We start from the raw sequence: 15,156 nt of genomic DNA, 5'->3' as shown, positions 1-15,156 counted from the left end.
TAGTTCGAGAAGTAAATTTCAAATAATATACTGCTCTGCTATACAAAGAAGCTGCAGTACATCCGTAAGACAACATTATACGCATCTCGATTAACATCAGGCGACTGGTAATGCGTACTAATCAGGAACTGTGTACTGTGCGTTTCACTCGACAAATGCAGTGCCGGTGATACGTCGAGCATCCAGTATCGTCGACTTCTCGTATTAGTAATTAATTCGGCAGTGCATCAAACGCATCAGATTGAAACCAAGCCGTCTGGTGATCCCGTACTTCCGCCGTAAATCATCTCTCGTGCCATTTGGAATTTCCGTATGCCATGGCCTATTGCAAATACCGATGTCAAGGGAATTTCCTATTAGGCGATCGATCGAACCAGTCGCTAGTTCAGTGGTGTCGAGCTTCTTCTTCCGTTTCACGCGCCAACATCTCTCACATTTGGATATTAAACGCTCCCTCGAGCATCGTCTTCTCTAGACGCTTTCCATATCGGTCGTAATTTCTTCTGCTTGAAAGAACAAATTAAGGAAAGGTTGGATTAGATCCTTTAAAGGATTGTAGGTAATTCCGAGGGAATGACAATTCTGGATAGTTGTTTGTTGCGAATAGCCGAGTTTTGAGTGGTAGAGATACAGCTATATTCATAAGCATCAAGGACCGAAATGATTAATTATCATCTGGATGAAAGATTTATTAAAGCTATTAATCGTTATCTGATTTGGAACTTATACAAAGACTATAGAGATTTAATGTAAATAAATAATAAAGATCTCATCCTTATGTACGACAATTTTCAATTTCTTTATTTATATTAAGCTTCAGTTGATCTGAACATTCAATTCTGGCACTCGTCTTATTAATTTCTCTATCGTATTTGACGTTTCTTTGAAGGATCCATGGGGAAAAGGAAGAATATCAAGTTTCAGCATCTCTCAGAAAACGGAGATTTATTTTTCAATATTCTGCGTCAGTTTCAACCTTAAATCGTCATTTTACGTAATGTATAGCACGTTAAATTCTAAAAAATGAAATGTATTTATTTTTCATCGTACATCTCAGTTGTAATTGGTATAAAACCCGGAAAATATTAATTTCCAATGCGGCATAGCCAGCAATAAAGAGCACGCAAGGAGCATGCGAAAAAAATATTATACCTTCTTGCCATGGACCCTTCGTTTGGTTCCAAGTTTCGATTCGGAATTGGATAAACTTCTGCGAGTTTTACATCCGATATGGAACTTTCCCAATCAGATTTGGGTTAAGAGAAATGATTACTTGATTAAGGAGCAAATATTTGGAAGTGAAGTAGTACAGCTCAAGCATTTCTGAAGACTTTTGCAAGCAAGTTAAACCCATCGGAGAGGTAACAATTCGCTCGAAAGCAATTCATTTACAGCACAGATACGAGCTCGAGCATCAAGCGATTACCTCGGCAAGTGTCAAGTTAAAAATTGGTTAAATTTTAACGATATCGTATCTGCATAAACGTTGGAAACATTAAAACGTATGTTTAATTTGCCACTTTTAATACGCTGTTCGACTTATCCGTGCATTAGATCAATTGGATCCGCATGACCGCTTCAGTTTGTTACGATATACGGCTTCGGATTTGTAATAGGCGTTCGATCACATTAAAGCACAATTTACATTGAAGTACGAGACACTGTTGTGATTCGATGATCGAATTCGATAAATTATAATATACTCCCCTTTATACGAATGGATCAGACAGCCTTGGATATCGTTTGAACGAATGCCACCAAGAATACGAATTTAATCCTAGAATGGAACACAAAGGAATCGCGATAATATAGGATGGCGTATCAAATTTTAAAATTGCTCTCTTTTAAAAAATGAAAAATATAATTTATTATGTTTTTCCCCCTTCCTTTCTATTTCTATTTCGTCTATACATTATCTGTATTTATAATAATCAAGACCTTTAATTTTTCTTTCGCGACTGATCTTCAATTCTTTAATTCGGCGACTAAAACGTTATAATAAAAACAAACGTGACATTCTTTCACAGACACGCCAGTTTGCAAGGAGGGCAGAAGCGAAGTGGTGGTGGGCGCGCTGAAGCAAGAAACTGTATCGTTGGTTTGTTCCGTGGAGAGTCACCCAGCACCGTTGATTTTCCACTGGACATTCAATAATTCCGGAGAATTGGTGGAGGTTCCTCATTCTCGTTACTCTCACGTGGCAGCGGTCGGGACGCCGTCCGTTGCCGAAAACCTAAAGGAGTATCCACAATTTCATGGGTCCAGGCTGAACTACACGCCCGCAACGGAAATGGACTATGGTACGGTAGCGTGCTGGGCGAGCAACCAGGTTGGCAAGCAACGGACGCCATGCCTCTTTCAGGTAAATGCATTTCTCTCGTTTATCTTACGTTACACCGGCAGCTTGCAATTTTCCGAATTGTTCACTACGCGATATTACTTGAAATGGACGATATTAGGGATATTAGGCATAGAAAATAATTTAAACACGTTTATAGTTGTCTGGATTTACACAGCAGATCAAAAATACACGAAAGCTAGATCGTCTATTTTTACAAATGAATGGACTTGTAATGATTTTACTTTTTATGATAGTTACAAATATGTATAGTAAAATATTGTGACACGGTAAGATTCAAATATTTTCATGAGTCACTGCATGTGCATTTTCTGTGAAATGTTAATATCAACGATTATTATTGATTATACCTAAACAATGAAAAATTAAATACCTATTTAATGATCAGATCGGTACATTTCATTTTAATTATTGGTTGATATTGAATTTTACGTAAAGTGTGCGATTAGTTTACACGAACGAGAGAACAAGAAAAAGGAATCGAGTTTGACGCGTGAATGAATTTTCTAAGGCAAGATCTACCTATTGTATAATAGAAAAATCTACAGGAATTGAGTCTATTAAAGAGAAATGTTCGAATACGTATTTGTATGCGACGAGGGTATTGCAGATCGGCCATGCAAACATAGAATTGCTTTTAATGGCCCGGAATCGAATTTCTTCCAAAATGGAAAATACTCCATCTAGCTAAATGTTTGATAATTGCGCACTTTTGTACATTCATGGACCAACACGGTATATCAACAATGTAATAGGCCGATGAATAAAAATGGTATATCTTTGCCAAGAATTCTAATTTGTTATTTAACATATCTGTTAACAGACTACGAATATTTGAACAGTGAAATGAAAATGAAATAATTTATAATAGGGCACGTTTTTTCTTCGAAGGTTGGAGAAAAATATTTGCACCGGTTGATACTTTGAATAGGACTAATTAAATTAAGCTAATTTCAATCAGTAAGTTATCTTTGGTCGAATTAATACATTTGTCGTCGTCAATGTATATGCCTAACAAGATTATTCGTAAAAGCTCTTTTCTTTATGTTTCATCTATTTATGTGAAAGTTTTTGTAGCGATGAATAACAATCCCATACGACATTATGTATCGGTTTCAATCAACCCTATCAATCAAGTTCTATCAATTAATTAAGTCAACACAATACCACATGATTGCTACGTTGATCTGTTCAATCTAAGCATAGTTATATCGATTACGTAATATCCTACATACACATGTACACGTAAACTATTGTAGCAACAGCAAAATTTGCTTTAAATTTCTGCCACTTGGAGATTTTTTCGATAAATTTCGTCATTTTGTGTCGGTGAATTACGTACGCTATAGATTTTCATCGTAATTTACTAAAATCGCTTTTTCGTAGAATACTTCTATAGAATATATTATAATTCTCGACGAAAAGGATATTAAGCGAACCCTTGGAATTTTCTCGTAATCATAACGTTAAAAAGCAACGTTCAATGTACCGTAATTAAAATACCTGCGAATGAAACGTTGCGTTAACGCAACAATGGCCTTTAATGAATTAAAACACATGGCGTGTCTCATCCGCATCGAAAGTGCCATAATTGAATCGATCCCTCTAAATCGAAATCTAATACGAACTTTTTCGAACTGGATTAAATTCAAAAGTGCAAACATCCAATATTGAGAGCCGAATGGTCACATTTTCCAGGTGATAGCCGCAGGACGTCCGTACGCTCTGCACAACTGCAGCACGACAGAAATGTCCGCGCCTTTAGACGCGGAGGAACTGAACGTCAAGTCCGGAACCGGACTGATAGTTCGCTGCTTGGAGGGTTACGACGGCGGTCTTCCGATCTATAGCTATCAATTGGAAGTGGTCGCGGATGAAGACGGCGGGCCAATTCTGTTGAACAAAACTATGCCCGCCAGTCCGAACGGACCAACTTTCGAGGTGGCAGGCCTAACGACAGGAAGGAGTTATCGACTTTTTCTGTACGCGATTAATGCAAAGGGGAGGAGCGAACCTGCCATTCTCGAGCCAGTGACCCTGAAGGGTGTCGCCATGTACACGACCGGTGAGTACATTGACTTTCTAATGCGTATCGCATTTAGCGGAACCGTTTGACACATGTCAAATCACTTCTCTAATGAGAAACGATTCTTCGCGTTAAACGACGCGTTAAACGACCACCAGTCTCGTTTAACGTTTTCTGCTCGTCGAATCTATTTTATACACGTTGGGATAGAATACCTACGGGATGGTGCATGTGTAGAAGCGATCTGAATGTTCGAGAAGGTGCGTTGTGCGACATTTTGTAGATTCTATTCCTGCTTGGAAAGGGTTTTAAGTTTTATGTATTAGAAAAAAAACGAGTACTATTGAGACGAGTGCTAGATGAGAATTATTTTGTAAACAGGAAAAATTTATTAAGCTCAATTCCCATTAGATGATACATAAAAAATTTGCGGAATCTCGTCTTTGGTTTATTATAATTAGTTATGATTAGATATGATTAGAATTTATGTATCGCCACATTGTCGTTGAATGTCACGTGACAAGTCAGATTATTGAACATCTCTAGCCTGAACAGCGAAAGCAGGCCAGATGATAGTCTGAAATATTAAGCTACATTTCTGCTTACATAACTGCACGAATCATTGCATATACTATGTGATCATTAACGTTAGCGATATTTGTTATATTGATTTTACTTTACGTAATTAAATTTTTTTAAACGAAGAATAATTTTAATATTCGCTTATGATGATCGAGATTCCCATTCGAAGTATTTTCAATTTGGAATATAAAACTAAATAGGAAATAATGCTTCGTATGAATGGAACAACGAAGAAAGAGCAAAACTTATGAAACGACTGGATACGTTGCAGGTAGGCAATTGTTACTCGAAGAAATTCGTCATAAAACGACACCTTAGCACGAACTTATTGAACGATCTAATAGAATTACCACAATCGAAAATGGTAATGTTACGAGGAAGCATGCAATTACAAAGGCAATAAATATCGCCAAGCCCTTTTCCAGTTGCATACGAAATAACCACGTTTTGAAGATCTCGATTTAAATCTTTGCACCGGCCGATCGATCGTGCACTGATTTTCGTTCGTTTCGAGTATTAGTCACAACAACTGGCAATCACGCAATCGTTTGAAGCAGAAACAATTAAACGAAAATTGCTTCTCAACGATAAGCGATCAAGGATGTAATTACTGCTTATTCGACTGTTATTTCGATAGCGACGATACAGAGAGAGAGAGAGAGTAACACCATGATGGTTGTGTTCAGTAATTATAGGAGTGTAAGAAATCTTAGTGAATACAAACTTGCAAATTAATTATTTTTTCTGACGTCGAAATACTTTCACTCGAAGAATTTTTGTCGCGAACGATATTCAAAGGGAATCGGTTAAATGCGTCATATCCAATTGAATTTTAACAGCGATCTGTTTTCTTTCTTTCCTTCAATTTCAGTAAGAACGAATATTCTGGAAAATTGGCAAAACTTTGTACGGACAGAGTATTTTTCTCTGTAATGACAATTTCAGTCGTGTCAGTTATATTTCAGATACATTGCAATACTCGCTTACGATTACGACTGTAAGTTGTATAAATTATTAATCGTATTAATGCAAATTATTTGGTGGAAAATTGCCAAAATTGATTGACTTTTAAAGGAGTTCGATAAAAGCATCGAGTATTAATTAGACATTAAGTTATCGTGCAAGAAGACCCTGACAAGTTTGGAAAGTTGCACTTGTAGAACTGCTATCTGTTTTATTAATTTTCTTCCCATCGTATAAGAGAATCGAATAGTGTTGGCAATTTGCAGTTTGCAGCTTATGAAATTTCAGATACCTGATCAAGTCAACTTCTATGTGTAAGCGATATGGAATCTAACGCTTCTCGAGTTGTCGTACGAATAGGAGAACGAAGCTGGGCATTCATATTCTCTACGATTCTCTAATTCGACTGAGATAGCAGGAGGGTGTATTTACATTATCGAGTTCAGTAAAGCGCAAGAAGCGTCGAGAAGTTTTCTCGTTACCGATGATGATTATTTTCGCATTATCTGTAAGGAGGAAAACGGAAGCTAAGGGAAACTGGGACGGTTCTCGCGAACGAACTTCTTGCCATTGAGAAAACGAGAAGTTAAAAGAAAACGGAACGTCCGGTAAATTTTAAGCCTCGGTCACGAGGCTGTTCTCGAATCGTGGCACGGCGCGATTAACGGCCAGGAAAATGATCGAAACAGATTATAAATTGGAAGAGGTATAATTGAAGGAGGTATTCAGATCTCCTTCATCGAATATCGAATTTAAATACACCTTCCGAGAACCTACTTTAATCTGAAAGTAATATTCAATGATCGTTATCGTCGTTCTTTGTTTTCGTGGAAAATATGTCGCGATACTCGTTAAGCAATGATTTCATATTGATTGTATCAAGACCCGTGGAAACTTCTATCGCTTTGTTTTATACCAAGCCTTTTGAAATTTTTACCAGTCTAGATCCATTTTCGAAAATGATAATTTTACGCGAACCACGTCAAGAGTCGATCGATAAAAAATTCAAAATTGATTTGATATATGTACGTATGTACATATATTTTCTAGATAAGGAAAATTTATCATCGAATAAAGTGTAGTGTTTTTTTTAAACGAATAGGTTAAAAATCACTACTGTAGGTTTTGGGAGTAAAAGATCGCACGACGATTACGCTACGTTAATAGAAATTACTAAATGCGGTAAATTTCATTACGGTTACAAAGTATCAATTGTATTAGGGTATTATTTTATTCGACAACTATGTCTACTTTGAGGCTGAAATATCCTTCGAAATATAAATTATTATCGACAGGATTTTATAAAAATTTTAATTTCAGGGAAAATGCATAAAATCGCGAAAAATGGGGAAAGGTGCGAATCCAGCGTGATTTTCGTTTGACAAAAAATGTAAATTCGTATGACATTGGAAACGTACGTAATCGACATTAATTAAATCGTTGACGTCCACGACTGTCAAATCTCGCTGCGACGCAAACTTTGATCGTAATTGTTGTTTTTAATACGCCACGCGAGTGCACGAATACTATCGAACATTTACGAATCTCGCTATAATTCGCGACGTTGATGTTGCTAGCGTTTGAAAAAAACGACTGACGCGATATTAAAAATTCCTAGTCGACCGTACCGTCGATATGGGAAGAACTTTGCAAACGCTTTATCTTCGTTACTCGCTATGAAACTATTGTTAACACGATGCAGCCAACTTAATCAAAGATACTTTATGTCATCGTTATTCGTAATGCTGTGTGCAGTGTCTTATTTACAAGGAGCAAAAAAGGTCGATCGATAACATTCATTATTTTAGGTTTCGTTCCAAGCAGTTCAAATTTTCTCCCTTCGACAGTTTCTTTCCTTTGAAACATACAACTTTCGCAAACTCTTTGTAACATTTTATTATTAACTCTAAAGTACTTGAGGTTTCTGAAATAAAAAGCGGTCTTCAACGTGCTTTACGCTCAAAGACGAACTTCTGGCTTGTAAGAAACTAATTACATTTATATTTATTAAGCATTCGGTATTAGCCGAGTAAATAAGTTTATATCCTTTGTGAATTATTAGTCGAACGAACGTTAAACGTTAAACGACTCGATTCTTCGAAATTTCTTTAATTTGTTCAAATTAAGGAGATACCAGAGCTAAAAGATCAATGCTTCTTTTATATTTGTTATATTCTATAATATTATATTTATAATTCTATATTCGGAACTCGTTTGCATGATCCAACTAATATTGTTGGTGAGTTATTAGAAGAGCGAGGTTTTACGATTTACAAGAAGTAAAAATTAGTAAAAGGATATTTGCGATGATTTCTAAAACAGCTTCTAACGTTTTATTTATTAATACTGACTCGCTCTTTGTCTCGTCACAAACATAACCGTTACTTTGACAGTGAAGAAAACTTTGCAATAACGTGCCAAACTGTTTCACAAAGCCACACCAGGTTTCAGAGTGTCAATACCATTAAACGCGTTAAACCACCCAGAAATTAAGTGCCCTCATCGTTCCTTTACAATCACAGAAACTTCACCCGTCGATATTTTTCAGCCGTAATTGGCTAAGAGTCGAACAAAACCCACAGATCGTTCGTCGAAGTCGCCCGAAGGTCTCGGGGAACAAAACGGCGTACAAAGCTGCACATAAATCCTGCGCGGTCGTTTTTCACGCGGCTTGCCGAAACTGACTCACGATGGCAGAGGACAGTGAGACGAGGGGAACGAACGAAATAAATAAAAGAAGAAAGAAAAAAAAAAAGAAAAACGCTAGAGTCGCAATGGTAACAGCCGCTGTCGCGACGGCGAATCACTGCCGCCGATTCCGGCGTAGGATGGCTTTTGAAAAATGACTGGCGGAAAAACGCTGAATTCCGCTTTTGACGGTCCATCGGCGCTTGCACGTCGCCTCTGTGTCTATTACACTCGCGATAGTCGACACAACGACGACGGATATGATTGCAATTGCGCAAATAGTCCAAGCGCACGCGACGGTATTGCAATTAGTTGGTTAACCGCCCCTCAAACTCGGCCCATCGCCGACGTTACGCTCGACATGGGCCCCATAAGGGAGCCTGACTGTGGTCTGGCTCGTTGTTGGCCTTTACAGGTACACACAATGCTCGAAGTAGAAACGAGGGACCGAACAGAGGCCCGGCTGGTTTACTGGCGCTGAACATAGCAGAACGCAACCGCAGGTATCGGACTCTGCGGACCTTGCAATTAACAAAACAGATTATACAATCAACGAGCACCTATATCTCTTCCGGTGTCCGTGTGTCAGAATCGTTACACTGGCTTTCACGGGCCTTCCGCGATGCCTTCTGCGAGCGTCGACTCTCTATGATAAATACCGGAATCCCCCAGTCGGCTAGCGCCTCTTCCTCTGGTCGATACGGCGCATCCGTTTCTACCATAGCCACGATCGTTTGCCGAATTAGTTTCAGGTGGTAGGGTTTCCGTGTTGGCATGGATCTGACGAGAAAGGATCGTGCGAAGTGAGTGTGCGATATCGAAGTTTCAATGGATACCGATTGTAGCAAGCGGATGCTTGTCATGGTAGCAGGCTGATGAAGCGATTGATGCGATGGGGTAAGTGATAGGGAAAGAAGGACGAATTGGATTCGGTAAGACTCGATAGAATCGGTAGAGTGAGAATATTTTGCGGCGGAATACATTTGTTCGTTTAACGTAACTTTCAAAGTATTTGATGTCGTTCTATTTAAAATTATAATCGCGACGAAAATGTAGCAGCAGGAAATTAACGATAAGTTAATCGAACATATCAAGATCGTCTTAATTTTCGAGAAAATTATTCCGCTAAACTAAATAAAACAATTTTAATCAAGGATAATGTCCTTCGCTATAACACCGACGACCCAATGTACACTCCGAGCAAAAGTCTCGGGCACGATCGAGCTAACTTCTTTTATCTCCAGTCGCTCTCGTGATATTATCAAAGCGGATTGTTCCGAGGAGGTTCACAATGAGATTCATCGAAATTTGATAATTATTTAGTTACACGTATGTACATTGTATCTGGTTCTATTTACCGTGCATTTTCATTACACGTCATGTTTCTACAACGATCAAATTTATCGTCGTTTCCAAGGAAATTGGCCGGAGCAAACGCGAATTCGTAGCGCGGTTTCGACTCCCGCGGGAATCACGGACAAAGACGTCACTGGTCCAGAGTATCGGCCTGTATGTTTGCGAAATTGCTCGTGGCGGATTCCTGGCGCGCCAGAGGCGTCTCGGTTATAATCGACTTTACCCTGGCAGCCCGTGGGACATAACAGAAAGTCGTTGGTAACATACGGTCACGGGGTTAACATTGGGTTAATTCAATTTGCCGGCGATCTTCGATGCGACCAACCGCACAGAGTAGGTGCCGACTATCATCCAATTCGCCTCTTCTCCTTCTTCGACCTTACCACTCTTGGCAACCCTGTCCCTCCTTCTCCTAATTTCAACACGCCTGACTTTGCACCCTAGCTTGTCCGTGTGTAAGGGTGGCGAGCTGCAAATATTGATTTGACGACCGTAAGCCCGCGGCGTTGATTTGTCCGAACGACACGGCGGCTGCGAAGCCGTCGCAGCCAATTTTCGGCCTCTTTGCTTTGTCCTCGTTTGTTGGAACGCCATTGGGGTCAATTCTTCGAGAAAGTCGTCGTAGCACCGTCCTTTGTGCCGCTCTCTCCGCGCATTCAGCGCTTCTATTCTGTGTGTCGCTCGTATCTTCTTCGAAGCTTCCGTTCGAAACACACTGGCTAACTTGCAATGTTGGAACTGGCTACGTTGCCTTTGTAGGTGGTAGGATTTTTTCAGAATGTGAACAGAGTGTATTATATTTGAGTTGAAATTGATATTAGAGTTGCGATCAAAAGTATGACGATTCGACGTAAATCAGTTTCGCGTTACAAGCGTATGGAAATTGTCAAAGGGAGATTTCAAGAGTTAAGAATAGAAAATTGTAAAGATAATATTTGATCGTTGTTTCTTGGAGTTTATTCTTCTTGCTGGGTGTCAATTAGTACTATAATTCTTTTGCCAGAATTTAGTATTGCAATTGGCATTAATACCATTGTCAAGTAAATTACAATTCAAGAAGATTTCGTTTTGAAAATCCACAATTGTCCGTTGGTTGTCTGCCAGAAGCAACTAACTGGCAGAATGTATAACAAGATAGTCGAATTCTCTACGTATTATAGAATACGAGTCTATAATCTGCACGGATGCTACATTATCGTTGTTCTCTTATCAAAACCTCGTTTGCATGGTAATTGGGTTACCACATAACATAGAGACAATAACTGTAATCGGTACAGATACTGCGTCATATTATTTACCATTATTGCTATTTCTAACACCTTATTTACCTATACTTTTCAATTTCTCCATTTAACCGATATCACTTCGTATCACCTCAATTAATGCGTCAACTCAATTCACCGATTCCAAGAGACAGCGAACATCTAATATCTTAACATTGAATTTGGCATTAAAATTCATTCAACGTGGGTTGAAATTCTTCTATGCGGAGGCTCCATCTTGGGAACCGAAAGACATCAAGCGTAATTCCCAAGGTGGAAAAACAAATGGCAGCCGAAACCTGCTCGCGTTCCTTGTCCCCATCTCCCTTATTCTCTCTCCCTCTCCCTCGTTCTTTCGACTCAAGGCAACAGTACAAAACAAGTCGCGTTATGAAATGCGAAGGGTTTCGAGGAGATTCTTTGTCAGTGGACAAAGACAATGCTGGATAGACGAGCGGTTTCTCAGGTATCGAGGAAAAGGAACCCGGTTGGCCGTTAGGAGAGACGAAAGAAAAACGGCGAATCGAGCCGTGGTGACGATGATGACGCGACGGAGCAAGGAAATGAGCGCGGAGAATGAAAACGCGAACGACGCGCGAACAGAATCGCTTCTCTCCATTTCATGGTGGTGGCTGTTGAACTAGCTCCAGCTAATCCATTAGGAAAATTAAGCGTGGGATAGGGCTTTCCTTATTCCTGACGGAGTAATGTATCCTCTGGTTCTTCTTTGTTAACCCCGCCCGACCTGTCGCGGATCGTGGAATAAGAAATAAGGCCGTCCCTTCTTTAAGCACACACCATGCTCCGTCAGCCAAGAAAAAGATAGAGGGAGGAACCATAGCCCCGGAGAGTGAAAAAACGAATAAGATATCGGAGATGAGGAAACGAAAGCAAGGTGATAAATAGTCATTCTCCCACGTCTTTTTCCGACCACCATTCTCCCTTTCATATCCAGTCGAGAACTATTCGAAGAACGCTTCAGTTTTGGTTCCCCAGACAAGCAATTTATGCAATTGCTTTTCCCTGAATATCGATAAATTTTATACTCCAAGAGCTATTGAAATTCGCACCGTAATTATTTCGCGATTTCTGTATTATTTTTCTTTTCGCTGGAAATTAAATATTTTAATTGCTTGCTTTCGATCTGAATGTTTGGTTTACTTTATTAAAGGGAAATTTAATATTGACAAATGCTCTTTAAAACGAATATTTTTCTAGTAAACCTATTTATTTTTGCGTTAAAAACCTATTTGAAATTTAAAATTCGATGAACTTTGCGATAACGTATCAATTTATTTATGTATTTTCATACACGAAAAGAATTTTAAAATACTTCGAAAAATGTAAGACGCACTGCTCGAATCTTTATCAAGGTATTTGAAATTTAGATTTTATAGCAATTTCCCAAGTTTTAAGTGACTATTACTTTTAATACGTGAAACATGCAAAATTTGATATTTGCATAGCTCTTTATAACTCTTTAAATACCACTTATTTAATTTTCCTTAAATTTCACTTTGTACGAGAGCAAAATAATATTTGGAATTCAGATCGAAATTACAATGAAAAAATTAAACGGAATATTGAGATGATAATTGAATTTTTACAATTGGAATACTCAAGTTATAAAAGCTATGATAATAATAACATTGAAATAATTTGCGATAATAATTACATTTCATAAATTTTATCGCTTTTTATCAAAAATTGATAAAATAATATTACCCGGTAAGTTTAATTTAAAATATGATAGATTTAATACGTTCGCGTCATAATGGTACACCTGAAATTAAAATCTATTCCGCAGCTGCTAACTTCTTCGTAGAACACTAGTCACGCGATATTGTTCTGTCGAAGCTGAACACCATCGTTCGCCAGCGAACACCCTTAGGGCACCATACACAAGTAGATTCTATCTCATTACTCATCCAAGCTCCAAAAAATTTCGAAAGTACTTCCACATCCGTGCTAAAAACTACATTGAGAAAGAATTCTGCGCAACCATAAAAATTCAATTCAAAGTGAAAGCACCGTCCTCGACGTTGTAACCAAAATGGCAATGTGGTGAAAATGTGATATGATTTTCTATGCAGATATAGAATCATAAAATCGTAAACATTGATTCTTTTTATTATACATATATTTCCATTGAAATATAACGAAATTATATAATTTCATGCTTTGACAATTTTATTTTATCGTTGATTTATGAAAAAAAGCAACTCATCTATGTGAAAATCAAATTGTCGAGATATGAAATTATAGAATTTTATTCCGAGTTCTTTCTAATATCTCCTATCACATAACTCTTCCGTTATAATTTTTATGTCATCGAGTATTTTGATTTAAAAATTTCGGACAAAAATTTGAGCAAACGGAAGTTTGGGCACGATGAGGTTTCTAAATTTCAAAGGAAAAGGTCCAGTCTATTTTCTAAAACTCATTTACCACTCCGTGCAACTTTTAATCATTTAAAAATTAAAAGAAAATTACTTGCCAGGATCTCGCATCCTTCGAGATCCGGCATCCAATTCAATTTTCTAAGTGTCTTAAAATTCGCTTCGCGGAAACTTTCAAAAGTTAGAACGACCGAATGCGATGTACTAAAGAAAAAGTTTATCGAAAGTTTATCCTAGATATCATAACATCCAAATTTAATGTAACTGATTTTCACTAAAATATAATAATAATTTACATCTAATAATACTTTTATCTTTTTCATTTCTCAAATTACTATCTTTAGTTACGTATCCTTTAGAATAGAATCAAACCATAACAAATCTTTACCCAACAAAATACTGAAAATGAACATGACACAAAATATGCTGATCTTATGATGATAGATTACTCTCCGAAAAACATTATCTATCGTATTAAGCTTCGATCTTCACTGAGATTATGTTTGACACTTATTACAGGTTGAAAATAGTTATTCATGCTGTATAGAAATTTTTTACTAATTTCACGTGTTTGTACTTAGTATCTCGTAACTTCTATATACGTATACTTTCACTTCTTTTTTCAAATTTTACCAATACAATCACGACGGTCGTGTCTCGTTACAATGCTAATTAAGTTGCGAAAACTTTCGTATAACGTACATAGTATATCGATCGGGTTTTCTATGGTAACTATTTGAATACTTCCGTGAATTAACGTACACCGTCTACGACGTAGTCTATTCAGTAAAACGTCAGAGGAAAAAGGAGATCGACGAGTTGAAAGCAACGCAACAGAAAGAAACCGTGCACGAAATCAGGAGGATCGAGTCGCTGGTTGATAGAATAAGAAAAAAAGGAAAAAGAGAATCGAGTACCTTCAGGGTCGTTTCCCTGTTCTTGACTTAGCAAGATATCGATTTCGACCACGAACTCCTCGACAAGTTCCTGCATTCGCTCGGATAGACATTTCGATCGTATGCGCGCGGTGGTCGATTGTTTGGCCGGAAGCTAGCACGTGGATGGTTTTAGAATGCAATTCTTTCGAAATTGGTTTCGGGTTTCCGCGAGATTGCTTCGATTTAGGATGAATTGTCTTGACTGCCTTAAAGTCGCACGCTCGCATGCCCAACACTTCCGGCCAGCTTAGAACGCGGAGAAGTTTCGGCCAACTCGACGTCTGCGAAACTTTCTTGCAATAGTCTCGAGTATTCCGCGGAAGCGACATCTTGTTCTTTTCCATTCTCTTCGTTATGTTTACTTTATGAAGAGCAAACGCGAAACAAGATACAGGAAAGAAGCTTAAATCGATCTTATCGCGACAAAATTACGGTTTCAGTTCTAGGATCTTATTTCTAAGAAGCATTAAACTTCATTCTCGAACAAACAGATATTACAAAGATTTAAGCTGCGCTTTTGGATATTTTGTATAACTCGGAAGAGAAACGAGAAGTCTAAGAAGTAAATTTCTAAAGAATGTGA

The 15,156-nt window shown here is 38.1% G+C and overlaps 1 protein-coding gene across 2 annotated transcripts in view; it reads left to right on the top strand.

The window, feature by feature from the left end:
- Window positions 1-15,156, top strand: part of LOC117232516 (hemicentin-2-like) — a 208,386-nt gene that overhangs the window by 174,619 nt on the left and 18,611 nt on the right. For both annotated transcript variants that reach the window (XM_033491912.1, XM_033491911.1), the window contains 2 exons: window positions 2,028-2,362; window positions 4,058-4,424. In XM_033491912.1, coding sequence (XP_033347803.1) covers window positions 2,028-2,362; window positions 4,058-4,424 — 702 coding nt within the window. The remainder of the gene's footprint in view (window positions 1-2,027; window positions 2,363-4,057; window positions 4,425-15,156) is intronic.

The sequence above is a fragment of the Bombus vosnesenskii genome, unplaced genomic scaffold (genome assembly GCF_011952255.1).
Source record: "Bombus vosnesenskii isolate JDL3184/JDL3185 unplaced genomic scaffold, Bvos_JDL3184-5_v1.1 scf7180000013289, whole genome shotgun sequence".
NCBI lineage: Eukaryota > Metazoa > Arthropoda > Insecta > Hymenoptera > Apidae > Bombus > Bombus vosnesenskii.
The sequence above is the reverse complement of the archived record's forward strand: the minus strand, read 5'-3'. Positions and strand labels throughout refer to the sequence as shown.